Source organism: Trichoplax adhaerens, genomic scaffold (genome assembly GCF_000150275.1).
Source record: "Trichoplax adhaerens TRIADscaffold_3 genomic scaffold, whole genome shotgun sequence".
Taxonomy (NCBI): domain Eukaryota; kingdom Metazoa; phylum Placozoa; class Uniplacotomia; order Trichoplacea; family Trichoplacidae; genus Trichoplax; species Trichoplax adhaerens.
In genome coordinates, this window is record NW_002060945.1 from 1,207,649 (window position 1) to 1,232,048 (window position 24,400).

Consider the following 24,400-nt stretch of genomic DNA (forward strand, 5'->3'; position numbering starts at 1 on the left):
ATAAGCTAACTTGATGATCTAATCACGATCAATTTATTTAATAAAGAAATCATCGATAGTTAATGTTTTTACTTGATCAGCAATTTTAATTGTATTATCGGATGTTATAACATAACAGAAAAACTATATTGCAGTCGAATTTTTAACATTATTCATTTTTATCTGAGTGATCATTAAAAGCTTCTTTTAAAATATTGTAAACATAAATAAATATGTTATCGTTCAATATATATTTTATAATCTTCTAGCCAAAATTCTTAGAAACTTTGGCAAGCCTATGGGCTGATAACAATCGATCCTATCTAGCTCGGATAGCGGTAGGAATGCTTATCAAGAATTATCTTATCTATCCTTTGGATACCTTGAAAGAGAGATATTATAAAAGATGGAAAGAATTGGATAGAAATTCTAAAGATTGTATTAAAACCGCGGTAACGTAAAAATTATTATATACGTACGATATAACCTTGTTACGGTGTTGTCTTGTCATTAGGATAGTTTAATAAGTACGGTAGTAGCTAGTGTGGAGAATATCCATATTTGTAGTGCTAGGTAAGATAAGTAATACCTTAACGTGGATGTTGTTTGTGATAGTTCATTACATATTTGATTTGATATTGATTGTTATTGTGTCATAGATAACAGTAAGATGATTCAAGTTCTAGTTGATGATAATTGAATTAGATAACCTACGTGCTTAGATTAAGATTAAGTATGAGTAAGAGATTCAAAATATTTACTGATAGAAAAGCTATGTAAGGGTAAGGTATAATAATAATACTGTTGTTGTTCACAAATTAGACGGTTCCTATATAAACGGGAACATTTGAGTTGAGTGGGGTGGTAAAAACTTGTAGATGTATCTTTACTAATAAAAGTTTTATCTTTACAGTATTTTACTGTGTGTGTTTAACGTTAAGTAAAAGGGCGTTTAAGTCAGTAGCTACTTATAGACTTTTACTGTACGTTACCTTATCGCAGAAGTGAAATTGTGACAATCCTATAGATATACTATGATTCTGTGGAGTCTTACCTTAATGATCATCTACCACTTAAAAGATGTTACAAGCACTGGATACCGAGTCAAGCCGACCTTCGTATGTTACTGAGGTATTTGTTACCTTAATCATTAATAAATATAGTGTTTAGAATGGCTATAATTACATTAAATAATGTAAAAATTTGAAATGATACTGTAACAGAATAGCGAAATCATAGCTATTCTAGACTTTTCTGTTTGATATTGTTATTAATAAATATAATTTGTAAACGTGACATTATCAATTAACTAACGGTATAATAGGAATTTTAGATAAACCTTGGCTATAGTACAACATGGTTTTCCTAGTTAAATTTCTTCCACATGCTTAATTAATAGCTTATTGACATTGTTATTGCTTTCTGGTGATTTTAGTGTATTGGCTATGTTGTATACTATGAATTATTGGAGGATGCCGATCCTAAATTGATTCCAGCACTAGCGGAAAACATGATTAATAAGTCCAGTTCAAAAATATTAAAAGAATCATCTGCAGAGGCTATCGGTCATATTTTTCGTTTAATGAAAAATGTGGTAAGATTTATACTTTTAACGAATTCATTCAATGGCTTTGCTACTTTCTATTTTGTGCCGTATTGCTCAGTTTTACATTTACTGTATATTGTATAGGAGAATGATTATTTAATATTAGAATCCGATCATGTATTAGCTGCTTTATTAAATGGGATCAATTGGAAAGATGCAAGGTAGTATCTGTATAGCATTATGGACCAATCTTTTTTCGGTGTGCACAGTTGTTTGTGTCCTTATGTAGATTAAACCCTTAGGGAGTATTTCCACTTAATATGTTTCTAATCAATTAGTCAACGTGTTCAAAATACGATAATGACAGCTTTAAGTCACTTCCTGACATATGTGAAAGAAAATATCAAAAGAGACGTAAGTTATGCCTTGTTATTTTTCTATAAGTTGAGTTCGTTCGCTACGATTAAATTTTAAATTTAAGATTATTTAATCTTGTAGTAATATTTAATAAGAGGCCTTAATTATGCTTTTATACGGTAATGGCTTATTGTGCACGATATTCATTCAATTTAATTAGAGTGCAGATTTCAAAAGTAGTTGGGCATATTTTAATTTTTAAATTCTAAAGAGAGACATAAACAATGTGAATCTTATCAAGCTTTACAAAATGTTTCCTTATTGTAGTTAGATTATGAGTTTTATATTTATGTATGTCTACTTTGGTATTTAAGTTTTAACTACAGTAGATATCAAATATAAATACCTGTAATAACGGCTTCAATACTTTATTTAACTAAATTATAGTAAAGTATATATCTTAAGACTATCCGCCTCAAATCCTATTACTATCCATTTCAACTAATATTTTTTAACTTAAATCTTTACGCTTTCATGGAATAATGACCATGATAGGCTATAAAGAATACGCTACTATTTCATCAAGAGGAAGATGAAGTGATTGATATGAAATATATAAAATATAAAACTATCCCTGAACGCGATGATGACATATTTATTGAAAATAATGGCGTGGTTAGTCATCATATTTGGATAGATTAGTTACCTATGAGCAAAGGCATTCCGTCATAGCTAAATTTTCCACCAAATAAATTTAAATAGGAACATAAATCCAATGGATCATTATCAAGAATAAGCAATGTTGACTACGTGGTTAAAAATGCTCTAGGTTACATGGTGCCAACATTATTAGAATTAATGGCCATTCAGGTAGGAATTTCTCTTCTTCAGATATCAGAAATATTACGGTAACTTACAAGGTGGATATCATCACATTGATTAATTTGAAAACCATTTATAGGACGATCTTGATTGTGATGATGACTTCTTACCATTCGCAACGGTAAGACAGTGTTTTCATGCTATTGGTGCGATTTACCAAGTTGATGTCTTTGAAATTATGAAAGATATAATGAAAGATAGCATTCACGAACATCAATTTCAATGCAGAGCGGCAGCCGTAATCGCTTTAGGTACCTACTGTATAGCCTTGAGACAGAACATATCAATTAGCTATAGACAAGAAAAGATTCTAATGTTAATATTAAGGGTAGCTGCTAACTAAAATTGAATTTTAGGTTCATTTTCGGAATTTCTACAGATTAATAAAGATAAACATCAAGAATTTCTAAATTCTGTTAGTATCTATGGCTTACCAAGATGTGTATAGTTAATTATGTCATGAAAGAAACCTTATCTTTACAATTAATACTATTTCCCATTTTAATTAAATAGCTTATACAGATATTAATGAAAATGATACAAGATGATAATGAAATTATACGTCAGTGTGTTGTATGGGCATTAGGCAAAATTGCAAGAAAGTCGTTGAAAATATTAGAGAGAAATGTTATAGAGTCGATTGTTGATGTCTTGATGGAGAAATTTCATGGGAGTATCAAGGTTACAGCAAGTATTTGCAAGGTAATTCAGTGTTTTAATTTCAAAAGAGGAAATAAAGTCTACCATGATGGCTTAATAATAGCTTGTGTCTGTTGGAAATAAGGCATTCACATCACTAGGTATAGAAGCTTATCGCCTTCAAGGTGGCGATCCAATCCCGTATTATTATCGACTATCACTTTATTACGAAGAAATTGTGATGGAATTACTTCACATTGCCGATAAGTAAACAACCTTATAGGTTAATTAGCTATTCGATTTTAGCTCAAATTAAGCCATTGATTGCAATTCTTGATGGTAGGTATTGGAAAATGGATGGTAAAGACGCCTGTAAAATGTTTCAAATTGTATATCAATCATTACAGCAGTTTATACAATATAGTCCGATTGTAAGAATTGTTACTTTCTTTCCATATTGACTCGATAATCTATATATATTGAAACCTGAGTAAATTTCAATCAAAATTTAATTATGATGTATAGGATTGCTATGATGATGTCAAAACGGTTGCTACTATTATCAAGAATAAATTAAGAGTGACTTTACGGGAAGAAAAAGTCAGTTTAAAACAGTTGATTGGTTTTAAGCTTGCCTTCGAATTTTGATATTTTTTACTTAATGACAGAATGAACAAGATCATGTTAAACAAGTTGAGCTGCAATGCAGACTGTGTGAAGTACTACAGGTTAGATGAAAAAGTAAAATAAAACTGAAAGCAATGGAATAAATTTTAGATACCGTAGTAAATTTTTAAGTATTCGTACTGGTGGATTGATAACTTCGATTGCGAATTATAGAAATTTATACAAAGAGCTCATAGTGATGATATTGCAAAATGGAAAGATGGCCTTATAACTTTAATAATATCGGTATTTAAATCATCTACTGACGGGAGTGGCAATCTCCAAAGCATAACATTATCCAATTTGGCTACACTTGCTGAAAGTAATAAATTAATATACAGTAATATCTGACTCTAGAGTTCTATTGAAATCAACTGTTCTTTTAAGATTGAATTAATATACGTGTAAAGGTGCATTTTTCTGCTTTATGTGCATACTAGCAGATGATGAACTTACCGAGTCTGATTAGAAGAATTTACTGTTTAGCTATATAGATCCAATAATTTAATATCTGTGCACATAAATTAGTATCTAGTCGTTGTGTGCTGTGTAATTTTACTGCATAGTAACGATACTCGAGTGCATCAGATCTGATTAAGTTTATTATTTTAATTCGTTTCGATTAAATATGATAAATTTGATATGCTGTACTATCGTTACTCTGTGTAGTTATAGTTATATAATAGTGATGCATCGGGCTTAAATCCGTTTCGATTAGTTATGATAGATTTGGCATACTGTGCTATCGTTCTTCTGTGTAATTATGTAAGTAATAATGCTCAGTCGTATCAAAGCTGATTAAAATTTACTATTTTAATCTGTTTCGATTAGTTATGATGAATTTAATATACTGTACGTACTACTGCGTCATTCTTTAATATTTTGAGTATGTATTACATGCACTAAATGAGATTGAGCAGTTGGTTCCTTTTCTTTTCCATGAGTTAAGATTAACATGACTATAGCCAGCATAATAACTATGTTTAGGGTATATAATACTAAATGAATTATTATTTCAAATGTAATCTTATAATACAGGGATTAGAGTAGATCTATCAGATTACATAAAGCATATTTACAAGATGATACCATGTCTAATAATTGGATTAAAGGACACTTATCGCAATCAAGTGAGTATAATATTGCAAGTAGCAGCTAAAATAGGAGCTAATTATTATACAAGTGAATTTCTTATGTCCCTGTGCAGTTTAAGTTTCCAGTTTTATGCTTTTAGGGTCGAAAAAGTATGTGGTAATTCTGATAATTGACCTATCGAAAATCGATATTTTATCTGTAAAGGTATTTATTTCAGCGGTTCGCACACTGAAACCTGTCTGCAGGAAATTAAGAACTAACTTTGTTCCTTATTGTTTCGAAATTATTACTATCCTACTTAATAAAATAACGGTAAGTTATTAACAGTTGTTATAATCTATTTGATCGCAAATAGGGTATATCATAGCATAGCTTTTGATATAGCGTAATCACCGTTATTGACATGAAGCTTTCTTCACGCTAGGATATTCCATTTTGTTCATGTTTTAATCAAGACATAATAGCAGCTCTTGGAAACATCGCTGAAAGTATTGGAATGTACTTTGAAAGCTATCTACAACCTGTATTGGAAGCCGTTGATCATGTAGCAGTTAATACAAATCCTGTAAGTTTTATTCAATTATTTCACCTTAATTCTGAAATTTGGGTGGCTAATAGAATCTCTAATCTATCCTTCAAATCATGAAAAATATTATTAAAGGGAGATCTTGGCATCAATTCTTGCCAATTGAGAGATCTTAGAACGACTTGTTTAGAAACTTATAAGCGCATCCTATCTATTACCGGTAATTTCAATAGTATTTTTGGAGATCGATTGATATATCAAGATGATACTAAGGGGTAGATAACATTATCCTACGTGTGCATTATCGATTTTTCATCCTTTTATACCAATTTTAGTGAATAGAGATTTAATTCGTTCCCATATTGGCAATATAGTCAAGTTGATCGATATTTTGGCAACTTCAGAACAATTATCTCGTGAAGAACTCTCTAATACAGCACAAATATTAAGGTAGGGTTAATTTTAAATCTCTCAATGTTTTTTTATTAACAAAATTTCTTAAATGAAAACTTATCGATATTTTCTCTAGATACTTATCGAGTAAGCATGGAAACTCAACCGTTCAATCATTTCTATCAAGTAAGATTATCAAATGGTTGAAATCTGGCATACAAGATATTGATCATCAAAAGACAGCCTACATATGTAGACAAACATTAGATCAGCTAAGTCTGTCGATGTAGAAGCTACTAATGTCCACCATATTTTGAAAAAAATTAATTCTTAACAGAATAAATTGGATGGCATTCTTAGATGATCCTCAATAGACTTTAACTTACAATGCTGATTATATCTTTGATAAAGAGGCATAGTTTCAGCAAAACTCAGCTATAATAAATAGTTCAATTAACACAAACATTTTCTATTTTGCCAATAAATGTGTCGCTTTCATTTAATCTACTTCTCCCTTTTACATTCACCTAGTACCAGTTAGAATACCCTCGTAATAATGGTCCTCTTGTCATTGATTAATAATATATCAAGGTATTGAAAAAAGAGTTCTTACTTTTGTAACATCATGATGTGGTGTTTCATCTTTGGTATTAGTTTAGGAAATGAAATACTATCGAGAATATTTTTATACTGAAAGAGGGAAACCTCTTAATCAAAATAGCAATTACAACGGGTTGACAGTTTTGTGTAGTTGTCGATCGAGATATTAACGGAAGTCAGAAAAAAGCGAATCAACTATTTAGTTAACAAAGATTGGTTTTAATGCAATCGTATTATCGATGCTCTATTCCATTTTAGTAAAATGAACCCTGTTGATTGTAATGGAAGTTAGAAGGGATGCAATAGTTATTTTGCATTTGCTAATTATGATTGGTATTAAATAATATCAATTATAAAAGTACGAGTAATCATACTATCAGATATATTTCTAGTTAAACAAATGAAAACCCATGATTGCAAAGACATATATATAAATCAAATAGACCAGTTATTTGTATGTAATGGCCTAGATTAGTATTGATAACTTTCATATTTTAATTCTTACTCTTTCGGATTAATTTCAGCATCTCTTTCACGATTTTATCGTTAGGGAAGATTTTACACTAATTTAGGATTACATTTAAATTAATAAACGACTAATTGTAGTCAATCAATGTAATTATTCTACGAGTGTTAAAAGACTTAAGAAAGTCGAAAGAAATTTCTAAAGTCCAAAGCAGCTTTTCGGATGACCTTGCTATTACGAATGAAATCACTAGTAATTTATGGAGAAGAAACTGAGCAATGTTCATGGCTTTCTGTCCAAGCATAAATGTCATTGATAGAGTACAGAACTTAAATGTAAGTAATAGATTGGAAATTTTTGTCTGGTTAATACTGTATCACTGATCGATTCCTGTAAAGTAGTGGAGACTAGATTGTAAATCAATTGCAGGAATGAAGAGGAGATATTAAGTCAGGCAGAAACATCAAATTCTTATAGATCCAAAATTTGACTACCTCTTTTACTCATGTTTTTCAAGCAATTTAAAGAGGGAATTCTGTTGGAAGCCCCTGAGGTTTTCCTAGAATGATTGAGATGATCTCAAATACCTGATATAGAATTTTTTCTAGCTCCAGATGTACTTGATGGCAGTAATCAACATACTCATAGCAATTATCGAGATTACATAAAGTATAGTAACACAAGGAAAGAAAGCACTACCAAACATTGTAGATGTTTAAATTGTGACATATTTAATTTAGAACGCTCATTATATACTTGTATAACCAGGGACTACTACGCATAAAAAGAAAGAGACGTAAAGCGATCGTCGACTATACTAATAATGTGCAGGCTGATTATTTTACTGGTTATTTCAACTGTATCGCATATCTGCAAAGACACACTATCCTGTCCTTGATTGACATCTAAATTAGATGCTAATATGTTGCTAAGTTGGTTTTGTGCTGTATGATGTGCGGTTTCATTGGTACAGTATAGTAGAATGATCGAAAAAATGATAGGCCTCCACATTATTTTGCACTAACGGCCGCTTTACGTCCCTCTTGTTTTACTTTTAGTATCGTAGTGCCTGACATAACAACGGCTCAAAAGTTATAGTTGTTTATAGTCTATACCGAATATTCTTGTATCATGTAGTAATACTATAGAACTAGAAAAATTGTTGCAATTTTGGAGAAATTAATAGAGATAAAAATATTATAAATTATGATACTTTTAATTTAAAACGCTCGCTATACGTAAATATTAACGGTTCAAAAGTTACAGCTATTTATAATCTATACCAATTAGTCTTGTATGGTGTAGTAATACAGTAGAACAAGAATTATTGTTGCAATTTTGGAGGATTTAATTTAATTAACAGGTAGGAATATTTTAAATTATGACTTATTTAATTTGGAAAGCTCGCTATAAGATTCAAAAATTACAATTGTTTATAGTCTATACCGATTAGTCTTCTATCATGTAGTGGCACAGAAATATTAGAGCAATTGTCGCAATTTTAGATGATTTGATAGAAAATACTTGTTCAATTATTGCGCTATGCTCTTGAATACTATATTGATATATAGCACTAATGTGTACGCGTATACTCATATTAAGATATTATGATGCCGCAAAATCCGAACTTTCCACAATTGCAATCATAATGATTATATACTCAAGTGAAAAGGTTTAGCTTATCAAAACCTACAATAATAATTACTTTACTGTAGTACTCGTATAGTATTTACTTTAAAATGACATTGCTTTTACCGTAAATTAGCTATGTAATTTTCATTGAACGTATGGTCCTCTAAATATTTCTTAGTACAAAAAAATGTAAATGAAATACCATACGTAGTTGTAGTCAGATAGAACTATTTTGTAAGTTCTCATAGTATACAATAGAGATACAGCTAACAGCCTAATTTTGTATAAGATTTTATTGTTAATGAATGAAGCATGTTTAATAACTCTGAATAAGCATAACTGCTCATGTCCAATTTAACAAGGCTAAAAAAAAATTTATTCACAGCTACTCCCAGTTACCCTGCTACAACTAAAAAATATAGTCTAAATACTTTAAGCTAGCATAGTTTCTACAACTACAGTAAAGTAGGAGGAAAGAAGATATTTTACGGATCTCCTAATATTGTAAATATATGTAGTACCTAAGTAGTCAAATGATAGGCTGGGTATAAAATGTTGCACTCTTACTATGATATCACATGATATATAGAGATTTCACAAATGCCAGTTTGTTAATTTATGGAGTTAAAACGGTTAGAAGATTGTTTTAAAACTTCTAAACACCGACTAAACCAGATCTGGAATGCCGCTAATAATAAAAAGTTGTCAGAAAGGGCGTAGACTACTCGTACGTATATTGGAGTAGGAAATTCCCAGCAAAAGATGATGTTAAATACTTATTGCATTAGGGATATTTTTCGGGTTCAAATGCAGGTATGGTTCCTTTCTGGTTTTATTCCTCTCATCGTTTTCTTTGGAGATTTTCTGAAGTCCCTCATGAAATCTATTGAAATAAAAATAATAATTCAATATTACTGAAACTAAAATTGTAACATTAATTGGAAAATAAATTTGAAAATGGTATTATTAATGACTTAGAATTTTGTCTAATGGATGAATTGATTTGTTTTATTATATTGAAGACAAAAGTTTTGATAAATACGACGTAGGATTGGAGAACTTACTCGTTCAGTGCTTCTACTCCTATTGGATCATATAGGTAGTTGATCTCATAAGTGCCCAATGAATCTGTTGCTTTCTCACTAAGAATTCTAGTCATATCCATTATCTCTCAAGTCATTTCAGAACTAGGTAGGTACTTGACGAAATCACTATCACTGATAGGACTCTAAAGGAAGTAGAAAAGTTATACCAATTATCAATATATCATTCTAGCTATTTTGTAGTGTTTTACAGATTTATGTTGTATGTAAATTGATTATATATCACTGAAGCACAAAATTTGATAAACATTGCTAAATTTTGTTGCTTAGTATTCTGGGCTATTATTATTATCTATTTAATTAAATTAGGAGAGATCAATGAAATCTTTTAATAACAATTATAATTAAGTAAGTAGATATTTAAGTGTTAATATAATGCATGCATTAGTTGATCTCGAATTAAACTGTGTATATTTTAGATACAAATTTTTAAATATTGTACTGTATGCACAAGTATTCACCTTCATGTTTCCAGTTATGTCTATCCTTAAAAGAGAATACTATGGACTGTAATTTGTTAAGAGCTATGAATTAATAAGCTCTTTATTTTCTTGAGAACCCCCAACTGGTACATTCTGTAGCATTGTTAAATCATAAATGAACATTTTCTTCGTCTTAATGGCCTGATCTAAGGTATTGCCTTCCAAGAACGGTTTAATCATGTTGTTGGTAACTTTAAAACTAATAAATTATAGAAGGACTCGTTATCAATTTGTCAACGATTTTTCAAAATTTCTTTTGGAAAATTGCTAGTAACATTGGTTGATATAAGACAATTATCTTACGCAGATAGAATTGCAGTACATAATTCTAATACGACTGGATTAACGCCTTGGAGACGTTGATTGGTGAAATGGATGTTTTGGTCCCATGCAAACTGGCCCTAATGAGCGAAAGACAGAAATTATAAAGGTTGATATAAATCACGTTGTTTCCACGCGATGACTTTACACAGTTTTTTCTCAATGTAAGCGAAAATAGTATTATTTTTCTTACTCTATTGCTTGTAATTACGGTGTATTCACACTCTTTGGAAGTAATTTTATGTTATTCTAATGAATTCTGATTACCGTATACTGTAAATTCACCACATTGCACATAATATTTATTGATCATGCTAGGTCAAGTTTCCTTAGCTAATTATTTTACTAAAGTTAACCAGGTCAGCTTAGTTATTCTCTAAAATAACCATCAATTTGATTATTTAATTAAGTAACTAAGAACCTTTATAAAATAATCATGGGAAAAATTGTTTCCCTATTTGACTTCTTGCTAACTTCAACTGTCATGGTTATTTTTTCCAAGGTGACCCGGTTTACTTCTATAAATAAGTACCGATTGTGCTATTTTATTAAATGACTGGTTAGCTTTACAAAATTAACAATGATGATTTGATGGCTTTATAAAGTAGTTTATTACTTTGTAAACATTATTGGCTCAGTAAACTTGACCTAGCAGTAACATCAAATTTTGCTACCCAAAATTTTGCTATCATCAAGAGATGGCTAAAAAAACTGCATAAAGCTGATAGCAAAACAGTTCCTATCTTACACTAGGCGTATGAAAGTCAGTCCCATCTCGATAGATACTGCTGATATCCGGCAATGACGACCATGATCCATAAACCCACCCAATGGCTGCGTCAGTTAATACTTTGCCAACCTTTTCACAGAAAATTTCGTTCTATATCCGAATAATATATCGAATGGCAAAGAGTACACTTCAATATAAGCGTCTAAACAAACGTATGATGTAATTTTAGTCTCCTAAATTTAATCTACTATCAAGTAAACTACTGTATCAACGGTCGAGCTACGGTTTCGTTAATATGACAAGAATTACGTTTATCCAAAAATTAAAAAAAATAATTCTATATACTGTATACTAGAGATCCTTTATCTCTAGGATTGTGATCTTATACGCACAGAGTAGACTTCATTGAACATTTCTTCACGTGGCAATTGTTTCACCTGTAATCATAAATAAATAAGGATAATAAACAAGCGGACTAGAAGATGACGATATTTCAATATTAGCACAGTAATGTGTTCTATTCATTTTAAAATTGAGCTTATGCAGTACTGTAGTTTAGATTGTGGAGCCAATTTTAAAGTGTCTTTCATAATACGAACTAGCGGTACCTTTATTGATGTCAGCTTACAAAATTAAGAAAAAAAAATGAACAGAGTACAGTACATAACTGGGTAAATTGTCAATCATTACTACTCTTAGCGATACAGATATCATGCACATTATTAACTCGGATTTGTTCTACTCTGGCGTAGGCCTGCAACAACGGAATAACGCTATTCTATTTGAAGGTATACTTACGACTCATTTTGAAATATTACCTGGATAGGAAAACCTGGAAATTTCAGATCAAGTACATAACGCTCTCGCCTCATCAAAAGCTCTTTAAGCAGGCATCACGCTGTTTATCCTTTTGGGGTAGGACACAATCCCACTTTTGGAACTGTCTTGGAATGTTCGGCTTTATCCAACGATGAATTGGGAATTCGGTTTTGACCAACTTGCTACCAGCAATATACTCGATCGATACATATTCGCAAAACCAGTCAGATTGGAATCCTCAGGAATTACGACTGAGCTCAATCGTTTCAATATCGCCTAATTTTTTTCCAGTTTAACAGTGACAGGGAATTTATTGATTTGACCTTTTTCGAATGAGCTTCAAAGTAGCTGAAAATTTTCAAGAGTAGTCTTATGCGATTTATTGTTTTCAGCATCGATGAGAAATATATAAACTGTGGCGCAAGTTTCAGCACCTTTATAATTGTCAGTTTTGACGTAAATAATATAATCGACTTCGTAATCGTCCTTGGTGCAGTCTATGTTGTGATTTTATTTCAACCAAAAAAATGCTCGGTCGGCAATCAAAAAGAATTGTAATCAACAAAATTGAAAGTCTATTGCTTGACGTTTCGGTGCAGATTGATAGGATTGAATTGCTGGTCAGGGCAATGCTCGAATCGACTAGGTTTACTATAGTCGGCTGGAGGCGATGATTCTTTGCGAATAAAAATGAGCAAAGTAACCTCTAGCTTAATCAGGAAAAAATAGCTTTATCCTTACAAATGTCTAATTAACCACGTGCAGTTGATCATTGACCGTTTATGTTTGGTTTGATGACGTGGAATTGAAATAACCTCGAAAATTATATTTATGTAACCCTCTTCACAGTGTGACATCTAACCCTAACCGAATTGTTTATTTGTTAAGATCTTCCGACCTATTATTATTTTTATCACCTTTGTCGTTGGGGTAAGCGTTCTATTTACATATCAGGTCAAAAGATTGTGATTATTCTCGGAAAGTCGAGATCATTAAGCGGATATATTGTACCGTATAATCAACTGGAATATATTAGAGTAAAAAGATTGCTGAGCTATTATCTTCGATAGTGTATAGTACATGTATATTGTATAAATTCAATTTTCGAACGTGGACGAAAAAGGTATTCTAAACAAAAGACCTGTCCAGTTACTGACATGAATGAGCGGACGGCGTCATATTAAACAGACAAATAAAAAAATAAAGAAAACGGGCTGTGGTGTTGTTCTGATTAAAGTAAAGTTTAATTCTGGGGGCTAGTGCATTTCGTGTCATGACTGTCAGTTTGTCACGGGTGTCGTTGGAGACAACTACAAGGTAAAAATCGAAAACGGAGAGAACGCACAGACTCCAATCTTCACTTTTGTTAATTTTCAATATTACGGATTTATATATATATGTCCAGAATATTCTTTTATAAATAATCTCATGTAGCGTATTAAATTTGATAAGCAATTTGCTGTATACAGTACTGTAAAGTATATTTTAATGATAGCAAATGGACGATAAAAATCGTTGGTTAAAAAAACCAAAGCCAGCTTATTGTGATAAATTCCGAACAGCCAACAGTATTTTTTGCTGCTCGTCACTTGGACGCTGAATGCTAGGAGATCAATGTTGCACTTAACTTAATGAGAAGCAAATATTAATCCGTATATGATAAAACAGTCTGCTCTTAAACGGATATAGATTTTAAAAGGACTGGTGATAGAGGTGTTGTTGCCTAAAAAAAAAGGTTCAATCGTCCATTTTTATCCTCTAAATACAGATCTTTACAAACAGCTCGTTAATTTCCCTTGAATCATGCTGCGTTAATTTACTTCGGCAATTTCATTTCTCGAATCCCTGAAGCGAGCAGTGTAATATCATGGGTTTGTTAATAAAAATTAGATCACGAACGGATACCTACGCAAGCACTTGTTAATTAATAAAATGGATATTAAGATTTTATTCACCGAGTAAACGAGGAACGCCCATCATCGGAATTATATATCATACATACGCATAGATTGAGTTATCGAAGTATTGTACACTACAAAACCATAATCTAATTATTGATGGCTCTAGGAGGCACGGACTACTCGAGAAATTCCTTCCCCCAATCGCTCTATTAATTACAATAAAGGGGATAGAGATAGGCAGGCAGGGAAAAATTTCTCGAGTAGTCCATGCAGGAGATCGGATATATCACAGAAATTATCTGTTTACAATATGGAGCCTTCACAACATCAGTTGTTTGTACGGTATGGGTCCGTTCGCCGTCCCATTTCTGTCTACTTCAAGGGACGAGAATTTTTGGTTTAAAAGTCCCTGACAAGCAAAAGAAAACACATGATTGCTGAGATTATACAATATGATACTGGCAGCTTGTTCGATGAAAATCTTGTTTTTAAAGTGTCATATGGAAGTCCAATTCGATTGGTGTTCTTCTAGTCTTCTACTGTTCGACAGTATAGAAATAGGGACTACGAACCATAGAGGTAAAAAGAAAATTCTTTTCCTTTTATCTCTATGCTACCAACAGACGAGAGAGACTTTGCATAGAACGAAAATTTACTACACAACGCCTTAGAGACTAAACTCTAAAGTAATTAACCCTCACTGCTATTCAAATCAAGATTGTAAAAGCTTTGACTTTATAATACTAATGATTGATTGCCATCTACTGTAGTCCAATTCTATGGTTACTTATTGTTAATATGATTGATGTATTTATTTATTTCGTACTAAATGTTTAAACCAGGGTATGCTTGGCGATTAGATCTCTACGTTCTGAAAAAAGATAAAAAATTGACTGTAGTGAGACTGCCCATTGTCGCTACTGTCCTCCTCTTTGAGTTTGTATGCATGGGTGTGTTAAATGTACAATTCAATTTAGGCTTCCAAGCCAATAACATAACTAATTCTCCAATATTTAACTTATTAAGTATATTATTACTGTACATATATATTTGCTGTACTTACAGTCTAAACTGCTGCTACTTTACTCACATTAGATTGATGATGATTACCAGTGTAAGATAATCATTTCATTTTTACAATCTATAGCCGGTAAATGACATTTCACACTTTAAATATAACCTACTACACACCACTGATTCTACCGTATTCAGATCTTAATGTCTTAATGCTAACGTATTAGAGCACATCGTTTGCCGCTGCAATTAATGCGATCTCTATTAGGCTTAATACTTGCAAACAAACCAGGCACCAATTTTACAACCAAAATCAAGTGTAGTTTCCACGTCTTCAATTAATTAAATACCTTTACTAGAGTTAAATCATATTTCAGAATTCTAAATTTCTAATAGCCGAAGGTACTACAATTTCAGTCATCAATAATGCGATAATCACAATTTTACTACCTCTGTGATCATGATTGCCGTGTTTTTTTAACAATTTTAAAATCATTGTGTGAAAATTCTAAACTGATAGTTAACTTGTTAAAATTACTTATGACACTGACACCTGTTATAATGCTATAGTTCACTGCAACATGATCCCCTACGAAATCTGTTAGCATCTCATCTAAACTGCTACTTCAATCGCCTGTTGTTTCCAGCCTATTCTCTACGATAAAGGCTACATTACTCAGCAAGTTATTCCTAAGAATTATATGCAATCGCGAATGATTAGTACTTATTGGATGAACCTAAAACCAAGAAACACTATTGATCTTCACATAATTTCTATATTTGTAAACTGCAACACAGCTGCGACTATACTTTATGCAAACGTTTGTCTAAATTACTTTAAATTGTAATCGAAGTTACATTTTGTGTTACTATAGTACTTGGCGTATGATGGACAGGACCACTAATTTAACCACTTAATGTTGTCTACAGTTTTAAAATGTAAAGTTAAAGTGACTTACACAAAATGATAGATCCATTATTATTGGGTGTCCTCGCTTCGACACATATCATTTATTAATAACAAAATCTTTTTACTGTCGATATTGCATTAAAACTACTTTAAACCGTTTTCTGCGCTGCAAATAATTCATATTCGAATTAAGATAACTGATGTCAGCACGGCTAAGTATAGGGGTAAAGCAGCAAAAATAACTTTGACAAACTGAACTTTAATAAACAATTTCTCTAAAATCACTTCCATTTGTATCAAAGATAGGTGATATCAAACATCCAGTTGCCGTTAAGTAACAATGACTTCCATAACTGAGCTTAAACAATTTTCTAAAGTTACATAACACTTTGACCTGTGCACTGCATCACATCAAGAAATTCTACTAACAGGATACAGTTTTCAAACTTGTTTACCTTTGATAATTTTAAATTAGTAGCGAATTGCTTCTATATCATCTTCAGTACTATTACAATAACTGTCTCTCAACCGGTAAAGTATGCGTTTACTTAATGGCAATTACAAGATAATTTATTTTTTTTTAATTCTCCCAGTTTCCAGAAACTTACGAAATTTTGCTACGTCGGGTCCTTTGTCACCATATCCACGATAATATTCCATCGTGGTATCAATCGCATCCAGCACTAGATCATCAATGAAATTCAGTTACCATTATAATATAGTTTACATAGCATAATTACGTACGAAAAGTAACTATTATTCCAGAAATAAATGCGTTGAGGTGGCTGTAGTACGCAAACCTTAGTTTAATTTATAGTTAATAGAAACATACCATCACCTTTGAGCTTTTTCTTTAACTTGGGTAATTGCTACAATAAACGTATAACCAAGAAAAAGGTGCGAATTATATATGAATTATATTCAAAACATAAACCCTGTATTTTAGCATCCTTGACCATGTGCATTTTATCAGATGTTATACATAAATACAAACGATAAAGGAACGTATCCTTTTCCTATACAAGTATGACTGGTATAAACTGGGATACAAAGAAGGTATATAATGCTGAAACAGACATTTGCACTAACAGATGACAATTACTTGTCATGAATGCCCTTCGATTTAAAAATGATATCTTTATAACTACAAGATTTTAATATTTAGCAACGAATGACATTTGATCAAAGACATCGAGATATGGAGTTTATATATATAACATATTGATGATAACTTCAGACGTCAGTGTTATGCGACTATGAAATCATATGAAATCATTTCAAATATTTTAGGCAGTTCACTAGAATGTAAACTTGTAATTGCACATTATACTGTAAAGGGTAACTAACCTTGCATTTTTGAACAATCACGTTCAATGCTAGTAATAAGTACTTAATAACCTGGGAACATCATAATATTTAATATAAATAGTAAGAAGATAAGAAAACTTTCATATGTCAAAAACAATATATCCTACGTTGCATACTAATCTAAGAATGCGTATAATTTTCAGTGCTTAGATTGAATTTAAAATTCATTGTGGGTTAATATGGACGGTAAGGAATCGGTACTGACCTCGTAGTCGTGGCATCCCGTGATTAATTCGCAAGCTTCCTTAAAGACATTTTCTCGTTTAATCAACTCATTAACCTATCAAGGTACATTAATTTATACACTTTGCTATAAGAGATTAGAGATTATCAACATAGTTTACGTTTAATGTCATATTTGGCTAGCAATATATCTAACTTGTTTATTAGTTCCACAAACGACGATTGTATGGAATACTTCTGTAGGCGGATGAAAATGCTCACAGGTCTTTTTAAAATATCAAAGTTTTATTAAAGACGGAAGGTAATTAATTTACTGTTACCGAAATTGAAAACTATAAGTGCTCCTTAAAACGTACCACATCTATCCAGGAGAAGATAAACGGCACTACATCATTAACAATGAGCTTCTACAATAGTAAGTAGTTATCATAATCAAATTTTTGTAGAGATCAAGATTGAACTTAAGTTAACTACAGTAACATAACGTAGATATTTTCACACACAATGCATAGATTAGCTAACCTGAATCATGTTGTTATTATAACGAGCCAAGTTGTTGAGAAAGATAAACAGATGCTGCAAGAAAGTAAATTTGGTATAAAATGATCGCAGCATCATAATAAAAAGGAAAATCATTTATTAAAGAATGCTGTGATATTTGTTTAAACATTAACTAGTCAAAATTACATCACAAAAAGTTCGGCCTTCCCAATATTCAATTGCATACAAGTTGCAGATAACATGATCGATTAAACCATCAATATTCGCTATAAACTGTAACAATTTCGCAAAAAGAGAAGGTATGACTTTATGTACTAAAATTTTAAAAATTTTAACCTGCTACTTGACATCTTAATAGTGGTATTATACCTGTTGCTGTTTCCGGTCTTTTACGTGTGTAAATATGGTTGTCAAAGTCAGCAATGCCTGATCCTATCAGAGGATTGCCGATACAAGTAAAAGATCAGTTATAAGTTATATTTGTTTGATAATATGAATATAGAGGCAGACTTACATGCAGCTGAAGATCCATAGTCTTTAATATCTCAAATATGCGGTGACAAGGTATGGAAGCTAGAGCTTGCTGTTTAAGGTCATATCAAAAAAATAAATAATTGACATACGAGTAAACAATATGCAGACTGTGTATCCTAGTCATTTTGCATAGTATATCAATGAGATTTATTCTAGTTATTTGATATTGTGGCAAACAAATACAATCAACAAGCACCATTTTCATGCATAATCGCAAGGTTTGGTTTATAACTATCACCACACCCTTATATCTTTTTTCGTATGTTGTAATCTTATTCCGTGTGCATCAAAGGTTAGCAGCTCTTGACTTTCTTCGCTTAAAAAGCTTATAATTTTTAACACGCTACTCAAGACCTATCGATAGAATCGGTTAAGAAAATTAGCTTGTAAAGTACGTATAGCATTGCAATATAATGTAATTAATTGAAACCATTGCGATATTATCTGTAGTATAAAGGTTACCACAATGTCTTCTGACTGTAACAAAACATACACTGCATTCATCAGCTTTGAATAGAAAGAAAGCATTGGAGGTTTAAGTTGGCGTATTAACATTGGTAAATCATCTTTCGTAATGGTTTTAAAGAGATCATTTCATTTCTTTATGCAGCTAACCTCGACAATGTTATTTCTTATGGCATTGCGATAGGCTTCAGTGGTATGCCTATAATAACATTTCGTGCATTTCTTCAAAAGCGCGGCAGCCTCTCGAAGGTATGGTAGCTATTTCAGATTAAGAGGAAAATAAGCATAAAAATTGGATTCAATAGATCTTTTTAGTATTAGCATAAGTATACGCTTGCACCATTCTTTCTAAAGTTACAGCTTTAGTTATTTCCCGAATGATTTCGCAGTCAAACACCATTTCTTGATCTGCTAAATTAACATCATACTTAATTCGCTGAGAATGTAAAGTCTTGTGTAAGATACGAAATTATCGTCACAGATGCATTATTGAGCTTTCAAATATCGGATACTGTAGTTGTTTAAAATAAAGTAAAAATTTCATGTTTCTTTACCGGAGACAATATAGCTTTTTAAGACCTTGAATGCTGCCTCACCCAGTTGGTCAAATGGAGATGAAAAGAAGTTTATGAACATTACAATATCATCGCGAAGTCTTTCTTCTGCTTAGTAAAATAAGAAGATTAGCATTCATGTTTTAAAACCACATACGATACGAAATGTTCAAATTATGTATCATATTCGTATTCACCTTGCAACGGTTTCGTGTAATAAAATATCAGCCAAACATGAGTTTGGTCATCAAGGCAAACCATGCATTTCATCAGTTCTAGTTTAAGTTCAATACTATACAGAAGCATTTTGTCGTTTAGCGCTACATGCAAGACATATCAAGTGTTTATGTATCCCAAGATGAAGCTACTGTTAATTGCTCTATTGTGTCTTCAGTGCTGTCGAGCTTTACCTATCGCTCTTTCGGATTAATTTCAACAACTCTTCCGTAATTTCATCCCTAAGAAATATTTTATAATAATTTAGTGATACATTTCAGTTATAAATTACTAATTGGTTTCAATCAAAGGGAATAATCTACAAGTATTAAAAGACCTAAGAAAGTCGTAAGAAATTCTAAAGTCCAAAGCAGCTTTTCGGATGACCCTGCTGTTTCAATTAAGGCCGTTAGTAATTTATCCAGAAGGAATCGTGTAATATTGACGATATTCTATGCGAGCATAAATATTGTAAATCCTATAGTTAACTGTAACCATGAGACAGGTAATGCTAACATCATCTTCCTGGTACATTATTGAATCTGCTTAAGTTAAGATTAATCAAACACTGAATTGCTTACCGATTCCCACAGAAGGGCTCTTTAAACACATGATCGTTACATAGTTGTACAATTTGTCTAATGGTGGCGTATAAATTAAGAATCTGTTTAATTTCACTACAAGTGAAATAATTGCTCAACCTCATACTTACGGTAAGGTATTAAGGCGAGAGATGATATCTTTGTGTGATGGCGATGTCTGTAAAGTCTTTTTAATGCGGTGGCAAAGTGTAAATAAAAAAATATGAGTAACTTGTAGCAGTTTGGAGGATAAAAAATACTTCATTATTATAGTATATACTGTTTAGGTAAGCTCAGTATTTTCTTTATCCGCATTTGCAGCTGTAACAAAACAGATTGAAAAATACATCATTTTAGTATTTTCCTTTCATACTATCGTTTACCTCGGTGACCAAGTCGAATTCATCCAATAAGTAATCCTAAGAAAAATGAATATGACGATGATAATTACTACTTTATGATCATGCACTAAAGCAGGATCATCGATATACGGCGCAAGTACGTTTAAAGCAAGTGGATAGTTATTAATTTCAAGTTTAAATCTACTATAACAGCAACGAGCATATTTTAGATGAGGATGGATAACTTGGCAATACTGTAAATGAAAAATACGGAGTTAACTACATATTGGATATTTCCCTTCTTCAAAAAGAGCAAACTACGGGCACAATAATGCTAACAGCCTACACAGCTTTCTCTAGCTGATTGCTTCTATTCTCTGTGTTTATTATTGGCCCTGAATTCAGTTTCTATACTGTACTGTCATTAGTCAATCATGATTAATAACATTCGTATATATCCTATACCTTGGTGATATCTTGTTCTTGGTTATTATCATCACAAAGGTAGCTCGCTTCTATCCATGAATTATTTTTGTAGAAGGTACGACAAAAATCAGAATCAAAGATGTAGGTAATACCATCGCTATCAAAATCGAGATCATCCTCAGTCAAGTCGCTCATAGAATCGCCTGATTCTTGACCAGCCATATCTTCTGCCTCGTCTTCAAACATCTTGCTGCTTGATTTACTGAATAAGTTGATGTTTCGAAAGCATTGATTGAGATCGGTCGATCAGCAATGCAACTACTGCATAAATCGTTCCTATTGTCAATCTAAATGTAATAAAAAGGAATACTCAACATATTGACAACTGTACCTTTCGGTCGTAGAGCAATATGCGCCAATTAAGTTGATATTATGATGACAGATGAAGAAGAGCAGTTTAAATGCTTCAGCTAGTTATCGCAGTATTCCTATCTTTCCGGTTCAGAGTAATCCCCACTAACGGTGTTGATGTTGTCAATTTTAATGAAGAAGTGATTGACAAAGCATTAGAAGATTTCTCCAACCTATTCCCCGTTTGAAAATCGTACCAAGATCGAAATGCTCAACGAGGCAAATATGGAAATGTCTAAATCAGCAACCGCGAGTACTTGCGCCAAAATGATGTTGTTTACGGCAAATCAACGAGGTAACAGGGCACAAACCTGAAAGGGAAGGAGTGAAATAGGCTAGATATCTGTTGGATGCCACTTTCGTATTGGCCAAACTCCAGCCACGTGCGGCACGAGTAGACACGAGTAGTAGCATGTGCACTTGTGCAGTTTTCCATGCAGTCTGTGATGGAAGTAAGAGCTAAAAGTAATTGCTTTTTCTTTCCTACTGCAGTATACATACTGCCAAGCAGGATGGCAAGTTTCCGAGATTGTATACCGGTGTATGCTAAAGCCAGTTTTCTCTCGTTACCTTGAGGGGAAAATGTCCTTTTCTTCTTTACTTTTTACGCCCTGATCGGACACTTTACCAATAAACTATCCTAGTCTTAAACCTCTTTCTATAAATCTATAAATGTTCGGTATTGAAGGAAAGAAAAAAGTGTATTCGTCTTCCCTCTATGACCTGACCTAGGACTTGTCCAATAAACTAATTCCTCTTGTCTATTAATTCTACCAATATTCAGATGAAAGAAAAATGTGTAGCCATTCCCTCTATGGCGTGACCAAATGACGAGGACTTCTCGAATAAACTGCAGTATTTCCTCTTTCTAGTGTTAGATTAGAATGGTTTTATCCAGATGGCGTTGGTCTGACATGGGCAGACTACCAATCTCCAGGGTACTCTTAAAAATGAGAGAGGGGATAAAAAGTGATGGGAACATTTTATAAATTGATTATGACATGATGTCACAGACATGTTGTCGAAGAATAGGAGTTATAGGACCTATGGCGTTGAGATAAATATTGATGACATTGAAGTAAAGAGCGTAAACATAGAAGGAAGCTAGAGAAATGTCCAAAAATATAGACAAATTCGGAAATTTGGCCAAATAGTGGCAAGAAGTTGGAACTTGTTGCCTATTCTTTATTAGAGATGTTAATGGTACAGTATAGAGAAATTAAGGAATTGAATGAAATAGATGGTAGGAAATTGTCACTCGTTAATTATTCGTTATAGGAGATGTTAACGATATAGAGAAATTAGGCAATTTAGTGAAATAGAATGGAATATACTGTACGGATAATATTTAACTTTAGCTGTTTAATATTTATTTATTGAAGTTTATTAGAAAGGTAGTACTGCCATTGTTACAATAGCAGCCTACACCAATTCGCTAGGATAAAATAGAGATGGAAATATTTATAGATTGATTATGATATGATATTCTTGGATATTGGCCTATCCAGATGCAGAATCTAATGCAGTAGACAGTGGTTGAATTTAACGGAAGGAGCGAAAGTGTTTAGTATAGCCATCCAGTGTAATAGATTGTTTGCGAGATATTTCAATTTTTTTGCTAGTCAATCACTTGAGCAGAAGTTGTTACCACATTTAATCGATCTCTTTTAAGAAACGGCCATTAAGATTCTATGAAATGTTGCTTCTCCTCAATTTCAGTCATAACTGCATACAGCGAAACTTTGGTTGTTTATCAAAACTTATTTTTATCAAGAAGAGGGAAGAGAGGGAGAGGAGTATACGATGGAATAAGGATAACATTTATACTTGAGTAGTCCCTGTCATTATTCTGCACTAAAAGTTTTCCGAAGAGATCACTGCTTTTCCTGTGGAGTGGATACGTGTATGTAGCTGTGTAATTTATTTTTCAGTGAGCACAAGGTGCTGGAACTATTTTTTTCACTACAATTCATCAGGTAAATTGGCTTACACAAACACATACACTACTCCATCATACGAGTACTGTATACCAGAAGAATATAATACTTTGCGACTGGAATTAGCACAGATCTATCTACGCTAGTAACTGTACAAATAGCATCGCAGTCAGTGTTGGGATCCTTAGTCTTACAGCATTTCACAATAAAGCAAAGTCGCGTCTTAGTTGCGTTTGGTTTACACTTTTTTTAGTTACAGTTAACTATGATTGCTGACAACGTGCTGGGCAAGGAGGGAATGAAAAACCGAAGAAAAAGAGCCTAACCGCATTTTTATAACATTTCGAACATTGAGAGCGGTAATTTCCTGTTTCATATTACAACATACGAACATTGATATACAGTACTGTAATGATAAACTACATTTTAGGTATCAAGATGCAGTTTATGTAGTTTGAACTAAAATTTATTGTTAGTGAAGAAGCTACTCATATAACCTTGGGTAAGTTTAGTCAATCACATTTTATTTAAAGAAACATCACATCCAATTTAAAGAAACATCACATCGATTACTCCTTATAGTTAAAAGTCTATTTTAAGTAGTTCAGTCTTCGTCAATTTTTAGCATGATATTTAGAAGTTGCACCAAATACCATCTACAGTAGTGAATTTACGAAGCTGAAGCTATTAAGAAAGTTGCTGACAACTTTTTTAAACGATGAATAAGAAAGTTTAAAATACTAATAGCAATGAAAATTATCTAGATGGATGTAGACCTTATACGCCTTTGCACGAGTAGGATATGCAAAACCAAATAAGAAG

At 32.3% G+C, this 24,400-nt stretch overlaps 3 protein-coding genes across 3 annotated transcripts; 1 reads left to right on the forward strand and 2 right to left on the reverse strand.

Moving 5' to 3' along the window:
* Positions 1-1,059: 1,059 nt before the first annotated feature.
* On the forward strand, positions 1,060-6,373 carry TRIADDRAFT_54144 (uncharacterized protein; the record flags this gene model as incomplete). The annotated part of the gene is made up of 17 exons (XM_002110261.1): positions 1,060-1,110; positions 1,415-1,573; positions 1,670-1,746; positions 1,864-1,939; positions 2,438-2,557; positions 2,645-2,752; positions 2,844-2,885; positions 3,278-3,466; positions 3,929-4,003; positions 4,072-4,131; positions 4,244-4,391; positions 5,108-5,199; positions 5,369-5,476; positions 5,589-5,729; positions 5,826-5,910; positions 6,026-6,140; positions 6,220-6,373. 17 exons carry the CDS (start codon positions 1,060-1,062, stop codon positions 6,371-6,373), a joined length of 1,800 nt encoding a protein of 599 aa, XP_002110297.1.
* Positions 6,374-10,408: 4,035 nt separating this feature from the next.
* On the reverse strand, positions 10,409-12,289 carry TRIADDRAFT_54145 (uncharacterized protein; the record flags this gene model as incomplete). Its single annotated transcript, XM_002110791.1, has 5 exons — positions 10,409-10,565; positions 10,670-10,767; positions 11,436-11,567; positions 11,810-11,854; positions 12,236-12,289. The coding sequence occupies 5 exons, from the start codon at positions 12,287-12,289 to the stop codon at positions 10,409-10,411; spliced, it is 486 nt and encodes a 161-aa protein (XP_002110827.1).
* A 4,342-nt stretch (positions 12,290-16,631) lies between these two features.
* On the reverse strand, positions 16,632-22,140 carry TRIADDRAFT_54146 (uncharacterized protein; the record flags this gene model as incomplete). The annotated part of the gene is made up of 17 exons (XM_002110792.1): positions 16,632-16,744; positions 16,894-16,930; positions 17,409-17,459; positions 17,635-17,709; positions 17,809-17,877; positions 17,969-18,019; positions 18,135-18,188; positions 18,483-18,545; positions 18,628-18,696; positions 18,891-19,001; positions 19,263-19,311; positions 20,077-20,124; positions 20,464-20,520; positions 20,595-20,650; positions 20,847-20,882; positions 21,270-21,492; positions 21,953-22,140. 17 exons carry the CDS (start codon positions 22,138-22,140, stop codon positions 16,632-16,634), a joined length of 1,350 nt encoding a protein of 449 aa, XP_002110828.1.
* Positions 22,141-24,400: the final 2,260 nt, after the last annotated feature.